This window comes from Melospiza melodia, chromosome 1 (genome assembly GCF_035770615.1).
Source record: "Melospiza melodia melodia isolate bMelMel2 chromosome 1, bMelMel2.pri, whole genome shotgun sequence".
Taxonomy (NCBI): Eukaryota; Metazoa; Chordata; class Aves; order Passeriformes; family Passerellidae; genus Melospiza; species Melospiza melodia.
In genome coordinates, this window is record NC_086194.1 from 43,361,462 (window position 1) to 43,380,838 (window position 19,377).

Genomic DNA, 19,377 nt, shown 5'->3' on the forward strand with positions numbered 1-19,377 from the left:
AGTGATGCCAAATTCTCTACTTGAACAACAATGAAGGCTTTAATTTAGCAATTAGCAGTTGTATTTTTAAAAAAAGAATGATCAATCATAGTAATTTAAAGTAACTACAAATTCATTCACAACAAAATCCTGCTTAGAACAGTCGCAGCAAAAGAAACAATTTTCTCAGTTGCAATTAAATAATCTCAAACTGAACTCTCTTAGAGGTCAACTTGGCTAGAGTAATCACTCTCACTGCTAAATACAGCATACAAGTATTTAATTCCTGGGTTGTATCCATTTGCTGTTAGCTCTTCCAAACAGTTTAAGCCATTTCCTTAGTGGAAAATAGTCTTCAGAATAACACTATGCCAATCTGTTCAGTTCAAACCAGGTATTTCTGCCTTTTACTGAACTTCTGATGTGATTGAGACTGCAGAACAGTCAATACCCTTGACAGAAAAAGAAACCCAAAAAAACCAACCACAAACCCAAAGTAGGTTCCTTTACAGTACACCATAATAAGGTTAAAGGGTGTGGTGTATTTATTGCATAACAGCAAAGCCTTTGGGGTTATGGCTTTGTGCAGCACAGAAGCAGCCTGTGGATATGAGAGCTCAGTTTCTGCTCTAGGAGGGTCCCAGCTCAGCAGTGTTACACTTTGTGTCTGGAAACTGATCCCATAATGTGAGATAAGTTAAAGTAGCCCATGTTGAACGTCCTGGGGATTCACCTAAACCACCTGTGGTACCAGAGCTGGTACATGAGCATTTACTGGGATATCTCTGTGCCTCAGTGAACTCTAGATTCAGTCTCACACAGAACCCCCTCTTCATTCATCAGTGACATGCAGCTGTTGGATACCACATTAATGCAGCTTAAAGTTTATCTACAGCAGAAGTAAGAAGTTGGCAAGGTATTCACTGTATCAAGTAGATGGTAAAAGTCAAAGATTTCCAGCACTAATTATGCTCATGGAACTACAGATGGTTTTATGTAGATTAAGTTCACTTACTCCCCTGTGAATGCTATCAAGGTATTAACACTAAAACCCCTGTTCCCACAGAGTGCCAACAGGTCGTTAAAGATCAGAGTAGTCATGGAAAATAAAAGGCACTTCTGATCTAGAAAATCAATGACTTTGCAAAGCACTGCTCATCAAAACAGGGACCCTCAAACTTTTTACTACCTGAGAAAATTTTAAGTATTTTTGCCCACATGAGACTCAGAACTCAGTGTAACCAAACATCTCACAGAACTCAGGCCCTCCTGCACTTATTTGCTCCCTTCTGACTTAAGCTTCACCCAGACAAAGTCCAGCAGAACTGAAATTGGGAATTCAAATCTCATCTGTGATGTGCTCATATCCACTGGACAAGATGAATACTACATGGATGAGTTTCCACATCACTGACTCAGAGGCGTGTTACAGTCCATTTATTTTGCACTCAAGGTGTTCCTGGCAAACACCCAGCCAACTACCAATGAGCTACCAACCCACATTTCTACTAGTTTTAGCAGCTAAGGGTTCTATAGTGCAACAAAGTGTTTTTTAATGTAGCACTTCTAAACTTATTTAAGAGTCTTTTCTTCACAAGACATTCAAATGACTGCTTTCTCTTTATGTGTCAACCTGTGGTTCAGTGATGCTGAAAGATCCAGACACTTCAGGTACTTGCAGAGCAGTAGGACTGGTAAAAACTTTCCAGCTGCATACTTTGTAGCAATTGTGCAGCAGTATTGGGTCAGAAAGGATTTCTGGCTTCATCAATTCTTCTAGGCAAAACACCATAACCATTATTTCTACAGCTCTGCCCACCTTCACCAGCTGCAGGCTTTGTACTTGTGTTCCACTTAATATATTGCTTATCCAATATGGGAATGAGTGTTCCTTGTTCCCTAAGATTATGTTATTGAAACATCGTGACTCCCACAGGAAGCTGCAGGGAACAAACCTAGAAAGTCCAATAATCTTTTTGGCAGTCTAATATTTTCATGGGTGTTTTTGGCTAACTAGAGATTATTGAAACACATCCCATCCTTCAGCCAGCGTCTAAAGCCTGAAACCATCACAGGTGTTTCACTGCAAACTATAATTATGTCATTTCAGCTGTGGAGAATTTGCAAATTCTTTACTCTTGGATTCACACTCCTATTTGCATTTTTAGGCATGATAATTGGCCATGTAAAGCTAAGGTTTAGTAATTAAACATCACTACAAAATAAGAGAGTTCTGTTTCAAAACCCAGTCTTAATAGGAAACTTCAGCAATAATTAATCCCATCAATTAACCCTGTCCCCAGCTTTACCTTGTTTTCTTGACTTGAATGCTGCTACTAAGTTTTTCCAGCACATATTCCCCAGTGTCATGATTGATAATAAGCACACAGTCCTTCTGATATGGCCTTTTATTTCCTTTAAAGACAGTCATTGGTGGAGTTGAACCCTGGTACAAAGAAAGAGCACATATTTGGTTATATTACTCTGTCCAAAAATTTATGAATACTAAGAGGAAAGAATGTATGTTTTGTTCTGAAAACAGAGGCTAAGAACCTAATGTTTAGTACCTACAGAAAATATTCATTCATGAAGAGAGAAATACAGAGAAAATGTGCAGTAGATCAGACATTTCCTCATAGCAATATTATGCCTTTCATCATTTTAAGTGTCCCTGTTGTGACAAAACATCTTCGCCATGGCTGCCTTTATTTACAGTTCTCATTCCCAAAATGGCAGCGTAACTAAATTTGCATAGCTGTCCCTGACAAGTATCAGAAATCTTCTTGATGTTTCTGCCCTGGAAATCATGGGTTTGGATAAGAAATAAAGTTCTAATTATTTGAGCAGCAGAACTATTGCCCAAGGAAATACGTGGTCAATTGAAAAATAATTTAAACTGCACTGTATATTTTACATAAATATATATGGCAGTATTTTCACAGTGCATTACAAGCAATTGTCACTGACAAACTATGTAAGAGCAGCTGCCTTCTCCAAAGTCAGATTAGCATGCATATGTCCATGCAATTATACTGAAATGTCTTCTCAAAGGCAAATGGGGTATTTTGATGCCTTCCAGAAAGTCCCCAAGTCCACACAATGCTACATAGAGCCTTAAAACTCTAAAGGCTTAGACTGAGAAGCAAAAAAGACAAGAAACTCGTGTGGTGGTGCACGCTGGCTAACTGGTAATGCTGAGATCATGCTCAGCTGTACTACATCCTTGTACAGCCTGGCCCATACACCGGTTTTGACATTACAGCCAGCTGAACCCATGGTTTATCTGCACATAACAGCATGGATACACACCTGGCCATGACAAAAAGCTGTTACTCAAGGGGCTATGTTCTCAACTATGCAACATTCTCAGGCTTCTCTGTAATGTGTAGATGCTGTATAAAAGAATGTAGATTTTAAAAATAAATGTTTATTTACATGCACCTTTGTACGTACTGTAGGAAAGCAACCGAAATCGGGAGGCAAATTAAAAACCCCTGCACTCTCCTATATATTATTCTGAGCAGCAAAAATGAACAATCACATTTTAGCTACTCTGAAAGCAATTCCTATTCTCCATGTTGTTCACAGATAGAATATATTTGAATTTAAAATAGGTTCTGAACAGTAAGTGTGAAAAATCTGAGTTCTTAACAAAGACACAGTAAGAGAGATTCAGAAATACAATTCAGAAAGGATGTCTCAAGAAAGTCTAGTCTTCAAAGGCATGTTACATTTTTATCATTCCTACATTTAAGAGAGGAAAGCAACATTTAAGAGAGTAAAAAGAAAGCTTAAAGTCAAATCCTGCATGCTGTTGACATCTAAGCCAGGAAAGGTATAGTGCACAAAGGTAATGAAAATTGATCAAAGTTTGTTGGCTATCATTCCGCTACCCAGAAGCCTCCTATAGCAGCAAAGACTGTGATTTTGGCTAAATAATAAGTAGAAGAATTAAGTCCCATTCTTCTACTTAAAACTAAATGTTTAGGGTTTATGTTGGTGCCTAAGTAACAGTGGCTTACAAATTTTGCTATTACAGGACAGAATTGTTTTCACCTGTGAGGGTTTTTTGCCTGACAGAGTTCAAGAGGCGCTTGGACAACGCTCTCAGGCACATGATGTAATTCTTGGGATTGTTCTGTGCAGGGTTAGGAGCTGGATTTTGATGATCCTTGTGGGGACCCTTCCAATTCATGATAGTCTATGATCTTCTGTAGTACTCTAACAAGCAGAAATTTTCCCTTCCCCAATCCAAATTGTTTTTCAGTTATTAAAGTTACTAAATGCACATGCAGAAATAGTACTTCAATTTATCCAAGCTGCAAGAGACACCAAAATATTTCCACCAAACAAATTATCAGAGATATTCTCAGGCACTAGGCAGTTTCAAAAAGAAAACCTCAACTCAGAATTTGAATGCTATCCAGTCGTTGGACAACTGGGAAGCAAAGCAGCATCCAAGAAATTCAGTGAAACTTGTCAGGATGAAACAATCTCAAAACCTCTCATTCTTTTCCAGTATGCCAAGTATTTTCCAGCTTTCTGTCCAGAACACAGGCAGCACTGCTTTGGAACAACATACACAGAGTGCCTTGGCTGCCTCAGCCTTTGCAGCATACCATAAACTCAAGGCTGCTCATACTGAGGGGAAGATAATCAAATTAAGCTCCTCAGTACAGATTTGAAAAGGAGCATTACAAGTGATGCTGCTCAACCCAAAAAAATCAATGAGCAACTCTGTTTCTAACTAATCCAAGATGAATGCTGCTGTTAGTTGTGCTGTTACCTGCTCTCCAATAGCACTACCATGCTCACCATTCCTACAGACAAAAACTCACACAAAGGAGTGTGTGACCTCCTGCAGCACTGAAGGTGACCAAAGCCATATAATGAACAGGAGCAGGGTGAAGCAGCTACAGCTTCATTCAGTGAGAATTACCACAGTACCTTCACCTACCAATTAAAACCACAGATGTGCTGGGAACAGCAATACCAAAAGGATCTGACACATGGCTTCCAAACTGACCGGTGCCCCCCTGCAGCTACCAGACCCATTGATGTCTGTGAATTCTGGTTTATTGGCTTGACACATGGCATCAACTTCAGCTAATAAACAAATCTAGTTCCAGCACATGAGCACTTTCTTTTGTTTTGGTAAGGAAACCACTGAACCTTCAATTACAAACCAGCTGCACCTATAAAGAGATTGATCACTTGTTTTATTGCTGTTTGACCATCATCCTCACACAGTAGATCTTTATGGCATCATTAGGGAAGGAAGTGGATGGGAAACTACTTCATGGCCACTCACCAGGACTGTCCCCTTGCTTCCACTGATGAAGCTAAAGGCAGGGAACCCTCTATGCCCCACCTGTACATGACTGAGAAAGGCAGGAGCATGCTTACAGGTCTGCCTGTGGGTTCTGAACATCCAACCTTGACTGAAGCCCGAGTGACATTGCCTTTACACAGCACTAAAAATGGATGGGAACCAGGTGTACAGCTTCAGCTAATAGTAAAAGTCTCCTTGCCTTTTAAGGAAGAGTAGGAAGGAAGGAATCAAAAGTAAAGAACAATTTGGCAACCTTACAAATATAGCCCTTTATAAAGAGCCAACTGTACAGTCCTTTCCTAACGTGGTAAACTATAAGTCTGGCTGCTTAAATATTGAACCCCCAGTGTTAATAAAGAAAGTGAAAATAACATTTACATTAGAATGTAACAACAATGCAAATTTGTTGGAGAGCAAACAGGAGCACATATATAAGAGACTTACTGGAATATGTGGCAAAGTGATGGTAACATCATCTCCTTTACCCACTTGGAGATCCCCCTCACAAGACGTATCAATCGATGCTGGCTTAAAATCATCTAAAGAGGAAAACAATTGTGATTACATTTGTTAGAGTCTCCAGAAGCATCAATGTGCCCTGCAAAGAGCCACCATACATTTGCTGTGATTATAGGGAATGGTTAAACACACACTAGTGCCTACAGCAGGGCAAAATAACACACCAGTACATTGTGACTACATGTAGCAACTCTGTCATGTGGTGGTACCATATTCTGAGCTTCCTTTTTAAAATAGAAATAAGGTAGTAGATCTTGTGTTTGAACACCAAAGCAGACTTCTCCAAACCCCAGGCTTTGAGTGGCACTTGGTTTTACAGACAAGTGTAAAACTGTACCAATCAAACTCAAAAGAGTAACAACTTCCAAAACCCTGGGCTCTGCTTAGCTCTTGCCAATTGCAAGCCTGAGGACTCCTCTGTGACAAACACCAATTTAATGACACTTGTGGAGGCTGGTAAACTGGCTGGGAAGATGACTACAGTCCCCTTGAAGGACAGTCCTTAAGCAACAACCTCTTGGCCATGATGAGGAAAAAGCTTCCCCCAGAATGCATTATTGCCATATTGATATTGCCATATGTTGATTCTATGTATCCCATTGGCCTTTCCCCTTTGTTCCACACCTGTGCCCTCCTCTCATTTGTTCTGATGTTCTGCCCCACCCCTTGCTATCCCTATATAAACCCCTGCTCCCTGGGCCCTTTTCTGGCAGGAGCTCAATAAAGCCCCTCCGTGGAAGCCCATATGAAGACTCTGTCCCTTCCACCAGGATGTGTTTTTAAAGACACTTCTCTGGGAAGGTCACAGCACTCTCACCACCTCCGCCTGCCATGACAACTGTAGCTTTGAGTGGCACTTGGTTTTACAGGCAAGTGTAAAACTGTACCAATCAAACTCAAGAGAGTAACAACTTCCAAAACCCTGGGCTCTGCTTAGCTCTTGCCAATTGCAACCCTGAGGACTCCTCTGTCACAAACACCAATTTAATGACACACATTTATTTAGTCTTACTGATATTTCAGTAATTTCTTTAATGGCCATCTTGCCTCCACAGTAGTGCTAAAAGCTCCACATGGGCGGAGGAGATCTCAGCTCTCACTTCTGAGGAAAGAGAGAGGTGCTGATCTTACTTCAGCAGCTTCATGCTGCTCCAGAGTCACTGTGGACAGAAAGGATCAGTAATGGGAGGCACTGTACTGGCTTTAAACTTACACTTGTTTTACGTATTTATGCTCTGTTGTACAATGCTTTGTCTCCCAACCAAGGCACTTCTGTTTAATGTATTCATTTGAACTGAGAACATTTTAAATTAAAAGTATTTTCCCCTCATTATTCTGTTGTGTTGGTAAGCCATAAAATAACAGGAAAAAAAAAAACCCTCTCAGAACCTCTAATATATTGAGAGAGGATTTAGACAAACTGAAATAAAATCACACAGCTATAGGCTAGTTTGCCTTGTGTTTGTTTTTATAAGAAGCCTGCATTCAATTCTAGCATCCCTGCATCTGAAGAGGTGCAATTATATTAACGATTGAGGCTTTTAATTACTGTATTAGTTATGAAATTAATACCTCAGAACAAATTTAAAATGTAATTCCACTATGAAAAACACATTTGCAGGAGAAAAACTCCAAGCCCTGACTTGTAATAAATTCTCATTAAGAGGATGTTAATATTTAATTGAGTTTTACTTTGACAGCACAACAAGCAGAATCAGACACACTTGACTTAATCCTCATGCCTTAACTGCCAGATCAAATCATAGCCTTCAATTTCAATTGCTCATCTGAGCAATCTGTTTCTAGCTATTGTTTCCCACCTACTTTATGTGCAAGCTTGCTAAATAAAATAAACCAGCTGTACAAGAGATAGTGTCTTTGCCAAAACAGGATCAAGAATTCCAACAGCACAGTCACCAACTTAAAAGGAATATCGCTACCAGACTTCTTTCTTAGGCACAGCAATATAGAGTTACTTTAAACAAACACTCAACTAATTGTTTTCATTTTGTTAGCACGTGCCTGGATAATGCTCATGTAGATGGAGAGCACATATTTCCCTCCAAATATACCCACAGCTCTTTTCCCAAAAATCAGATGTTTCAAGATGTGTTTTTCAAGGATAATCCAGTTTATCAGTACAAGAATGAAGTATCTTAAGAAGGCCGAAACAAATGCAGCCTACAAAATCCTCTCTTTGTAGTTTGTGTGAAGAGGATTACGACAATAATATAATGTTTGGAACCCAGATAAATCATTCCAGAACAACAGTTAGGGGAAAAATATACCAAGACAATGAAGAAATCTCATTTAAAAGTCACAGATAGAAAATAGAGCATTCAGAAAGATCTTCTGAAATAAAACTGCATTCTTCCAGTTGTAGTCTGAAGACCTTTGGCTTTGCAATCCCGTGGGAAATTGGTTATTGAAGCACTTTCCATTCTAGAAATCCAGTATATTTCCACCTGGATATAGTTTGGGTTTAATTCACACAGGATCAGGCACTTGGGTGACCAGTATCATTGAAACTACTATTTGTGGTGTATGAATATGGGCAATGAGACCAGGCCTGTATTTGCGCATCATAAGCCAAAATATCCTACTGTTTTTTGTATAAATTCTCCACTTTCACAGAAAACTACTAAATTATAAGTTTAGTATTCTTTACATTTACTCTTGATGGTTTACCAGTCATTTTAGTCCAATAAAAATTGGACTAGTTTTGCTCAGATTTCTTGCCCCACAAAATTAATGTGTGGTAATACAAGGAGTTCCTCTTCAAAACAATCTACCTCAGGATTTATCTTGCATTTATTAGCAATTACTGTAAGTGTCTGAGTCCCTTCTGCTTGCTTTCCTGGCATACTGATTTATTACAGCTGGCTGGAGCCGGGACAGCCAGGGAGAGCTCTTCTGTGATACACATTGCTTCATCAGGAAAACACCCAGCTACAGACCCAACTCTGGATGCTCGGGCTGCCTCTCCAGGCCGGGCCTGCCGTGGCACCTGTCCTGCAGTTAATTGCCACAAAGAGAAAAAAACAAGACAGCAAAGCCCCCCCTTACGGAGGAACTCTTCATGCTTCCGAGCGATTAATGGCAAACTTTCTAAAGCTGTTCCTTCGCCTTGGCCTGCCTCGTTCAAACCCCCTCCCCGCCAGCATCCACCTTCCCCTTCCTCCCGGCGGGACCCCCCTGTGGCGAAACACTCGTGGGGAGGAAAGACGGGCGCTGAGGGAGCGGGAACGGGGGAGACGGGTGTGGAGGGACAGCGGGGAACGGCAGGGAGCAGGGCGCTGAAGGGGACAGCAGGGAAGGGGGAGACGGGCGATGAGGGGGCAGGAGGGGAGCGGGTAAGAAAGTGGGGACGGAGCGGGGACGGAGCCCCGCGATGGCGGAGCGAAGGGGGCGAGGGGAGCAGCAGGGTGGGCGCGGCAGAAGGAGCAGCGCAGCCGGGGGACGGGACGGGAGCGGCGAGGAAGAGGCGGCCGCGGGGGAGGCGCTCACAGCGGATGGTGTGGAAGGAGGCCTTGGGCCGCCGCTCGAAGCTCTCGCCCAGCTGCAGCGGGTGCTCCTCCTTGTCCAGCAACGAGTTCGCCGAGCCGTTCATGGCCCCGCTCCCGGCCCGGCCGGTCCCTTCCCTCTCCTCCGTGCGCTGCCGCCCGGCGTCCTCCCGGAAATTCTTGGCTTTCCCTTCCGGGAACCCTCTCCGGGGCTGGCGGCGGGTACGGCGGGGCGAGGCGGGCGCCCGGGGCCGGGCTGGGGCTGCTGCCCCGGGGAGGGTCCCGGGGGAGGTGGGAGCCCGGCGCTCCCCGCCCTCGGTAGGGCAGGAGGGGCTTTCCTTCCCTTCCCTGCCGGGGTGTCCGAGCCCCGGCTACGCCGGGGCAGGAGCTGCTGGAGGGAAGCCGGTTCCGCGTGGGGGGACCGGAGGATCACACGGAGGTGTTACATGTTTGTGGGCTTAGCTCTGGATTAAACACCTTTAAAAGGCTCTTTAGCCTAAGCATGGGTTGTTGCGACTGAGTTTATCATCGCGCTGCCTTCCCACCGCAGCAGAGGCGTCACTGAAAGGACCGGCTCGCGTTTGTTTGTTTGCGTGTGCGCTCCTTCTGTGATGAAATAATGCAGCGTGCCTGGGGTATAGGCGGGTGTAGAAATACGGCAGCAATGTAGCTGATTAAGTTTTTGGTTTTTTGTTTTGATGATATGCTCTTCTTGAAGAGGCATCCTTTCGAAGGAGCCTCCTCTTCATAACCTCTTGCGCTGTTCTTGGAGGAAAAGAGGGCGTGTCTGTGGCAATGGACGAAATTCTGACAGTTCTTCATTTGCACGCTTCCGTATTTTGTGTTTGTGTTTCTGTCATGACGTATATATCATGATAGCATCATATATAACATGTACATACAATCCATGATATGTGGCATAGAATGTTTTTTATCATAAGATAAAATACATAAGTGAAGTAGTACTCTTGTTTGTTTGTTTGTTTGTTTGTTTTAGGGTGTGTGTTATTGTGGTTTTCTCATTTCCTCTTTGGTAAATTGACCCCGATGCCTGGCTCCGGGCACTGATGTACATGAGCAGTGTGTGTTTGCTGCCTGGGCTTCCCTGCGATTTACTGGGCCATGCAGGATTTGATTGCCATGTTCCATCATCCAGGATCTGCATGTTTATGACAAGGCAGGTATCAGAACCAGTTTAACATCAAAGAAAATGTTTGACTCCCTTCCCAGCCTGTGTGAAGCTCTTTTTGTGAACTTCTGAAAGTAAAACCACCTGTGATTGCTAAAACCAGCGTGAATCCTCAGAGGAGGCAGTGGGATGAATGCTGGCACAGGGCAGCTCTGGGCATTTTGGCCACAGTACTGGTTTTGTTCCTTCCTTAGGTGACATGTTATAAATGCTGTTGTTTTCACCAGTGTTTTCTCACAGACCTGAGAGCAGGAAGGAGAAATGCTAATGTGAATACACTTTGTTTCATTAATTTGAATGTGACTCTCGAATGTCATCTGTTCTTAAGTTACCCTTTTTTTTTCCTGAAATGTTAGAAGTGAGGTTAATGAGAATCAAAGCCCTTGCTTTCCTTCTCAAATCTCTTTTAGTGGAAATAATGTTAGAGCTGAACCAGCTTTTTCTTTTTGGGTCTCTAGAATGCAGAGGGAAGACCAGGAGACTCTGAAGTATCCTCTTTAACTACAACATCAGTATGATGTTGTATAGAGTTCTTAGCTTAGATGAAGGTTTTCTGAAATTAAGAGAAATCTGGTGACATATAAGTCCATCAAGTAGGACAGATCATTAAAGTTGTGTTAAGTGCATACTGTAATTATTTCTCATTTTTAATTCTGCTTCTAGATCCTCGCTTATTTGACCTAAATTAAGTGATGGAATCATACACTAAAGAAAAAAAATCATGCTTGGGTCTTTGGTGTTCATGTTTGTGTGAAAGAATCTAGGATGTTTCAAGAAAAGGTGTCAGCAAATTGCTTAAATATAGTACCAACATCTACTGAAGATGGTGCTTTCCAAAAGAAAGGCCATAGTGCTCGAGTCCTTAGCGCAGAAGAAGCAGAAAAACTGGCAAAAGATCAGGTTTTGGTGTCTGAGTTCAAACAGCTAAAACTGGAGAAAGAGGCACAGAAGAACTGGGATCTGTTTTACAAAAGAAACAGCACCAACTTCTTCAAGGACAGACATTGGACAACCAGGGAGTTTCAAGAGTTAAAGGCATGTCGTGAGGTGAGATCTGTACAATTCTGCTGTGAAAGATGGGATTGATTGTTTCCAGGGGAGTTAATAATATTTAGAAGAAAGCCATTTGGGTAAGAGCTGACACCTGTAAAGTTTGCAGTGCCCTGTGTGTTTTCTCTTAATATCAAAGACAACTTCTCAGAATCATATGCATCAGTTTAGTTCCAGTTTATATTTGGCCCTTACTGGATGGGGGTGCTGTTCATAGCATCCTGGATGCTGAGAGTGCAGTCTGGAATATTTGGTTTTCGAGTCCTAAAGTAGACAGCTTGTCTCTGTGTGTGCAGGCTGGTGCATTCAGTACACTGCTTTAGAGAAAAGCATCCAGAACTGCAGGCTGAACACAGCTAAGGGGAATAGCCAGATGCATCTGTTGTTCCTTACAGCTGTGTGAAAGACAAGACAGAAATAGCACAAGTCTGTTGGTTACTTAAGAGATAGATGACTGAAGAAATATTAATATGTTCTAAAATGATTTCTAATTTTGTGGAAATTCAGGATGTCTGGGTTTTAATGTCAGATTATGCAGTGGCTGTCTACTTTAGTTTTTTTGAAGAATCATAATTAAAATTGATTATAGCTTTTAAAATACTGGTTGAACAGTGCCTCTGCTCATGTGATGAGAAAACAAAAATTATGTTTTGTCTTGTATTGCTTCCTCCCCAGTTTGCAGATCAAAAGCTGACCATTCTGGAAGCAGGCTGCGGGGTTGGGAACTGCTTGTTTCCACTCTTAGAAGAAGATAAGAATATTTTTGCATATGCCTGTGATTTCTCTCCTAGAGCTGTTGAGTATGTGAAGGTTGGTGTGATATTTGGAACTTCTTTTAGTGTTTTTTAGAAGCTTCTAAAATTACAAATGACTGTAACAACAGACTTCTCTTGGCTTCCTTTTTGTAGGAAGGGTGGGATATGCTTTGCCAAAAAAATTGAGATTGATGCATTTCAGTGGAGATCCTATGTAAGAAGCCAAATCATTGCTCCAGACTTGGCTTTTCAGTGTCAAATTAGAGCATTATGGTATATTATTTGAATGATTTATGAAGATAGGTTTTTTTTGGGTGCACTACTATGTCTCTGCTGACTGCGCAGTAAAAGCAAAATTTCATTTGTCATGGAAGCTTGCCCTTAATAGAGGGAGTCCCAAGGAGAACCTTAAAAACAAGGCTGGGAATTATTGTTAAAGGGATTTGTAACCTGATTAGGAGTAGGTATGTTTACACTTAGTTATGGGTACTGCAGTCCAAAGTGGAGCCCTGCAGCAGAGTTGGTGGGGGCTTTGGGCATTAAAAGCCATTATTAAGTTTGTAATCACAGGTAAATTTCTATATGTCTGTTAACTGAAAGCATTGTGACCAAGAACCACAAGGCACAGACAGCATTTATCATGCAAAAGATGGAAGAAAAATGCCTGTGGCAAACAGAAGAGGACAGCAGCTCCCTGGGATGCTGTGGCTGCACCCCAAGATGAGGTTGGGCTGAGCCTGTGCCCTGGGTTTTGGATGATTTAAGGGCATCTGCCTCCACAGCTCTTGCTGAATTTTTTTTTTTTTTTGCCAAGACTGGGGTTTTTATTTACCACAGCAAACCTGTGGGCTAGGGCAGCCCAGCTGCAGATTATGTGACAGGAACCCCAACTGTTTGCACTCTACCTGTAGCTCAAGAGCTTTACTTTCATCACCCTGTAATATATAATTTCTTTCAATAGAGTTTATGTATTCTTTAAAGAGTAGAAGCAGGGGTAAAACAGAAATAGTATGTTTTCTGAATTGTCTTAATGCACATACCTTTTCAAATTTGTGGGAACAGGCTATTCTTCTAATTGTAGTTTCACTACTGTAGTTAGCAGCAAAGCATTTCTGATAGCAGTAGCCACCCGTTGGAGGTTAATATTATCTTGCCACTCTGTTTTGTGTCTCTCTACTGATTAATTTCACAAGATTTTTACTTTATTGTAGCAACAAATGCTGCTAATTTTCAGTGAAAGCTTGCTCTTTTAATTTCCCTAGAAAAATGCCTTGTATAGTACTGAAAGATGTAAAGTGTTCCAGTGTGATCTTACCAAAGATGATCTTCTAGACAATATACCAGCAGATTCTGTGGATGTTGTCACACTTATATTTGTGCTTTCTGCCATTCATCCTGACAAAATGCATCTTGTCCTGAGGAACATTTACAAGGTAAAACCAGCTGATTTTACAGCCTTTAAAGCCCTTTCCTTCTTTTTAGCTCAAAAGTATATTTTTTTATCTGAGAAAATTACTCTCTTGCAATGGTGAGTTTTCATATTATATTCCATGGATGTATTTCATTAGTTCACTGAGTAGGCAGGACTAAAATATGTTTTACAATGTCCTTTTTTTTTTCTTCTGGTATTGTGAGATTGTTTGTATTAAGGCCTAATTCATGCCATCAGTGTAACAAAAATATACATAATATATGGCCTTAATGTACTTGAAAGGGGCCTACAGGAGAGATGGAGAGAGATTTCTACAAGAAAGAGCATGTAGTTACAAGGAAGGGGGAGTGAATTCAAAGTAAAGATTAGATTTAGATTAGGTGGTGGGAAGAAATTCTTTAGGGAGGTGCTGGAACAGGTTGCCCAGAGAGGCTGTGGATGCCCTCCTTCTGGAAGGGTTCAAGGCCAGGAGAGATGGGGCTCTGAGCAACCTGATCTGGTGGAAGTTGTCCCTGCCCATGGCAGGGGGGTTGGAACCAGGTGATCTTTCAGGCCCCTTCCGTCCCAGGCCTGTGATTTTAAAGCTGTGACTTGGGCTGTATGCTGTGAATAATGTTTATATATTGCAGAGCTGTCTGTGTTCATAAGGTGTGAGTGATAGTGAGCCAAAATTAACTTCCAGAGATCCAGTGACCTGCAGTTAGGATGTTGCTGTTATTATGAAACATATTTGACCTGTGGTGATTTAACAGTGGCGTGTTCAGAAGTCAGCATTAATCTAGAGAGACTCACGCCTCTAAGCTGTCTTTGTTAGTTGGCAGACCAGGACAGGCCCACCCAAAGGGTGATTTAAACAACCTCAACTGTGACTGTTCTGAATTTTCCTGAGATATCGACATATTTTTTTCCTATTGCATATGTGTGTATAATAAGTCTTGTATTTCCTGATAATTATTTGGTTTATTATCAGCAGTTTGAAAAAGGAATATTAGGAGGTTTTTTTTGTATAGCTCCAGCTGTTTTCCAAAATCAGGATTGGTTCTTAGCTCTTATAAATATTTAGATATCTAAAATCAGTGTGGGCAATGACCACGTATTTATAATTTCTAAACTCCTTATGGCTTCCTTTCTTTACCAAAAAGCAATGTTAAAAATTCATTTTGCACTTTGCTAAAATGGTTTCTTATTTATTTCGCAACATATTGCAACATGTTTCTTTCACCCACGAGAAAAGAAATGTCACAATATTCCAAGTTTTATTGTTAACCATTAAACAAAATCAGGTGCTAGCAAACAGGATACTAGCTAACAGAAAAAATGCCCTGATGGGAATTTTTGTTAAACTGTGTATTTTCTTCTTTTCTCTCTGTTTGAAGAGTGTTGCTAACTGCTAAGTTGCTAATTTAGCTGATCGGCACCCAAATAGGTATTCTAAAACTAGTTATAGTCTTTTATTCATAGGGAAATATTTTTAAGAGTCAATCCAGTTTTTGCACCACCTTTTTGTGGCACAGGGAATAAATTGTATATTTGTCTATAGATATAGATATCTATCTCACTGTTGTATTGACCATGCTAGTCTACCTTGTCTCAGTTACCTGTGTCTGTATGTGTACAAAAATAAATATACCTATACATGACTAAATCTGTTTAGCTTATTAAAGCCTGTGTGTATTATGTGACAGGTATTAAAACCAGGCAAGTGTGTCCTGTTCCGAGACTACGGCCTGTATGATCATGCAATGCTCAGGTTTAAATCAGGCAGCAAACTTGGGGAAAACTTTTATGTCAGACAAGATGGGACAAGGTCATATTTTTTTACTGAAGGTAAGACATGTTGTAGAGTGCTTTCTTTTCTGTGCATCTTCTGTTCAGACTTTCTCCAGCAAACTGCCAACATGCCCATGGAAGTTTTATTTTGTGTGGATGAACTATTAAATTGTGGTTTATTTCATTTACCATTCTTTTTGGGAAGAAGCAGTTATTTAGACTGGCAGAACTTTGTGGAGCGCCTTCTTGTTTATAAGCTTGTTGTATGTGCTATAATTCTCCAAGAGCAGGAGTTTCTGAATTAGCTGAATTTCATTCAGATTTGTTACCTAAGGGGAAAAGAGCAGTGTACAGTAAGAGAATTAATCACCTTCATGAAGCAAGTAAGCAGTTCTTTTGGCATCATTCTTTGTGCAGGTGAGCAGGATGAGATCTATTGACTCCTAAAAGCAGAACCATGACTGTGGCACTGAGAAGCTCATGCACAAATCCTGCTGGGATAGCACTGACTACCTGTGGTCACTCTGTCTTCTAGGGTTCGTTTTTTAGTGAAGACAATGCAAAAAACCATTTCCATGTGATACACTATTCAGTTTTTGTTCAGTGCTCATAATGGTTTAGGAGGAAGGGTAGTTACTGCAGTTTACTGGTGGAGAATTTGAAGCACAGAGACATGAATAAGGAATTTGCTTAGAATCTCACAATAAATTGGGTTTACAGCTTGGCTATAGCTTCTAACTCCCAATTCCTCATGCTAAACTCACTACTCTCCCCATCACTTGTAAGCATTGTGTAACAAGAGCTGTGAATTTATTTATGTGGGGTACTTTGTTCTTAAGCCTAAAGCAAGATACAGCTGCTGAAGAGACTGATTTGGAGCCAAGTAAATGTTATTCATATTTTATGCCATAACATATTGACTAATTGCTTCTGATACATAAAAACCATTAATCTTGTCTGAGCTCCCCCTATTCTTCATAGGACAATGATAAAATCTAAGATAATGCAGTGCTACAAGTTCATTGAAGCATTTCTAGAACTGTTATTTATTGAGTGATTTTTAGTTCTGTTTAAACAATTAGCTCTTACAAAGAGAATAGATGCTAAAGGGAACAAACAAGAGACTGACCTATCTGTGGAATTTTAAATCTCATTTTTATTGTGTTTCAGAATAGTTTCTAAATGAGAAGTTCCTTGTTAGTATGCATGTTTCCCTTGCAAGAAGAATTGAGGTAGGGATGAGGAAGAGGAAGGAAGGAGAAAAGAGAGAATTTATTTTATATGGCTTGTGTCAGCAATTGTTTTTCCTTGGGCTGGTCTGTGACTGTCTCACACATCACCTCTGTTCCCATTTTTAATCATTATGATCTCATTCATTTCACAGATTTTCAAATAAACATTGCTTAATACTTGAGAATTCTTTTGTTACTGGAAACATGACTCCCATCATTTCCACAGAGGTTGCAACTCTTGCTATTTTTAATTTCTTTAGCACTACTTTGGTACACCAAGTTATTGCTGCATAGGGTGATTTGAATGATACTTGTTTATAATATGGCAGATGGCAACACCAAACTTCTTCCATGGGGAAAAAAAAATCCATTCTTCTACTGTTTGAAATAATATTAAATTTGTGGAGGAATGCATGGTTGTAGTTTTGTATTATGAAATATGTGCAACTTCCTTACAATAAGAATTCAATAGGTTCACGATGGAATGCTGTTTATTTATATTTCATTGGTGTGGGTGCCCATTTTACGTGAACCCACAATGTTTACAGCCATGGTGGGCCTGGGTTGATATAATCCTGCAGTGCCACCACAGTGGGTGGTCTCATCTTCCTCAACACACCATCTCTGGTGGTGCTTCCTGCACCCACATGATCACTGTTTCATGGAGCTAATCCCCCTGAGCAGTGAAAAATTGAATGTCTTTGTTTTCTGTCAAGTAACACAAGTTTAGAACAACTTAAATTTACTGTGGAATTCCTGCCTGAGTAAGTGAACTGAGGTGCATGAAAGGAAAGATTATGATTTTTAATTAACATGACAAGTGAATAGCATGAGCAGACCTTCCTGCTGCACAGGTCACTCTGTTTGTGAGGTGCTTCTGCCTTCCTTAAGGGAAATAGGCTCTGAGTGAAATTTTTTTGTTTATGGAAAATACTTTCAGTTCAACTTAGTGGAGTCTTGGTACCACCATATCCTCTTGGCCCTTTCGTCAGCTTTTCTATTGAGCAATTGCATGTAATATAGGATGTTATTCTTCCCTGAGCAGAGGTGCATCTGCACAGCTGGAATACCTTTGAAATATTTGTGGTAAGTGATGTATTCAGCTAGTGAAGGTCAGCTGCACAGAGGGAAAATGCACTGGTGTCAGCCACAATGAGAATGACAAGACTTAATAAAAATAAGAGATGTGGCAATTTTTGGAAATTCAACTGAGTAGCTAGCTTAAGCCCTAGTTTTACAAGCTGTTTTGCTTAGGTTGATGTTTCCAAAGGAGATCTTTATTGATTTTTATTCAGCAGTCTGCCCACATAGAACAGCTTGAAATCTGAAGGCCTGTGTGATTTTCATGCAGTAACACACAAGAACATATGCTTATATAAATGCTGTCTGGTGTTTTAAAAATAGCTTAAACATAATATTTCATCTTCTTTTTTTTTTTTTTTTTTTAATTGTCTTTCAGAGTTCTTATCTCAGCTTTTCAAGGCGGAGGGATATGAGCAAGTGGTCAATGAATATGTGCAGCGAGAAACTGTGAATAGGAAAGAGGACTTGCGTGTTCCAAGAGTTTTTCTTCAAAGCAAGTTTCAAAAGCCTTTCAGGGAGACATAAGTTCTTGCTGATCAGTAGCAGCATTGCTTGTTTGAAGTGGAAACTAGCACATAAGCTGTGTGCTCATCTTTCTGGTGAACCAAAAATGTTGGCATCCAGTACCTCTTGTTGGTTTCCATCCTAGGATACAAAACATGAATTCTATTTCTAATTCAATTTTAAGACTGTTAAGTGATGCAGGCAACCTGTTGAGCATCTGTATTCCTGCTTCTAAAATAAAACCTGTGCCACATTGTTGGAGGATCATGTAAAGCATATAAATAACTTCCATTTTTATTAAAAATTATTTTAAAATAAGTAACCTGTGTTTCCTGTCACTTGTGATTTTTGAGGCTTGTTATAGTATTTCATTTACTTTCAGTACTTGTAGGACTTCTGAGTATACTTTCTCAGATACAGGAGTAAAACAGTCTCAGTGTAAGCTGCCTCAATGTTTTAATAATGGTATCTTTTTAATATGCTCAGCATTTAGATGTGTAAACAAATGTTTATATTTTAAGGCAGATCCTAATTGATCTGATTAGGTCCTAATTTTTCTGATTTCGTGCTCAAAGAAGCATGTTAGTGGATAAGGTTGTATTTATCCCTAATTAATTTAAGATGTTCTTCATTTAATGTGTGGAAATATTTGAAGTTTTGCAAGTCAGTTTCTTGTTTGAAACTGAAATCAGCAAGTCAGGAGTATTTCTTTGATATGCAGTGTAGTCAGCTGCTTCTTTCCTGGGCAGAGGTCCTAATTCTTTTCCATCCCTCCCAGGAAAGTTGTGTTGGTCTTTGCTCTTCCTGCCACGAAAAGCCACTGTACTGTTGCTGCTGCAGATGTAACTGCTCCAAGGAACTTCATCCTTTCCTTACAGCTCTTTGCACTGTGGCACTTTGCACTGCAGGACCTTTTCTGTGCTCTTGGATGATGTAGTTTCAAAATCATGCCTGTGTCTTTACCCTGCATTTTGAGCAGCTGCTCTGCAGCAGAGGAAGGCCAGGAGCATCCGGTGCCTTGTGCCATGG

The 19,377-nt window shown here is 40.6% G+C and overlaps 2 protein-coding genes across 4 annotated transcripts in view; one reads left to right on the plus strand and one right to left on the minus strand.

Moving 5' to 3' along the window:
* Positions 1-9,504, minus strand: part of EAF1 (ELL associated factor 1) — a 20,193-nt gene extending 10,689 nt beyond the window's left edge. Inside the window, exons 1-3 of the mRNA XM_063155595.1 lie at positions 9,338-9,504; positions 5,756-5,850; positions 2,289-2,425 (exon numbers count right to left, since the gene is read on the minus strand). Coding sequence (XP_063011665.1) covers positions 2,289-2,425; positions 5,756-5,850; positions 9,338-9,440 — 335 coding nt within the window. The 5' untranslated portion in view covers positions 9,441-9,504. The remainder of the gene's footprint in view (positions 1-2,288; positions 2,426-5,755; positions 5,851-9,337) is intronic.
* METTL6 (methyltransferase 6, tRNA N3-cytidine) lies at positions 9,459-18,670 on the plus strand. 3 transcript variants are annotated; one of them, XM_063155571.1, is made up of 7 exons: positions 9,459-9,555; positions 10,331-10,510; positions 11,186-11,569; positions 12,248-12,382; positions 13,590-13,760; positions 15,445-15,586; positions 18,221-18,670. In XM_063155571.1, the coding sequence occupies exons 3-7, from the start codon at positions 11,288-11,290 to the stop codon at positions 18,367-18,369; spliced, it is 879 nt and encodes a 292-aa protein (XP_063011641.1). In that variant the 5' UTR covers positions 9,459-9,555; positions 10,331-10,510; positions 11,186-11,287; the 3' UTR covers positions 18,370-18,670. The 3 variants fall into 3 exon arrangements, with proteins under 3 accessions (XP_063011641.1, XP_063011650.1, XP_063011634.1); XM_063155580.1 differs by lacking the exons at positions 9,459-9,555; positions 18,221-18,670 and adding exons at positions 9,657-9,772; positions 15,947-18,199; XM_063155564.1 differs by lacking the exon at positions 9,459-9,555 and adding an exon at positions 9,659-9,772.
* The last annotated feature ends 707 nt before the right edge of the window (positions 18,671-19,377 follow it).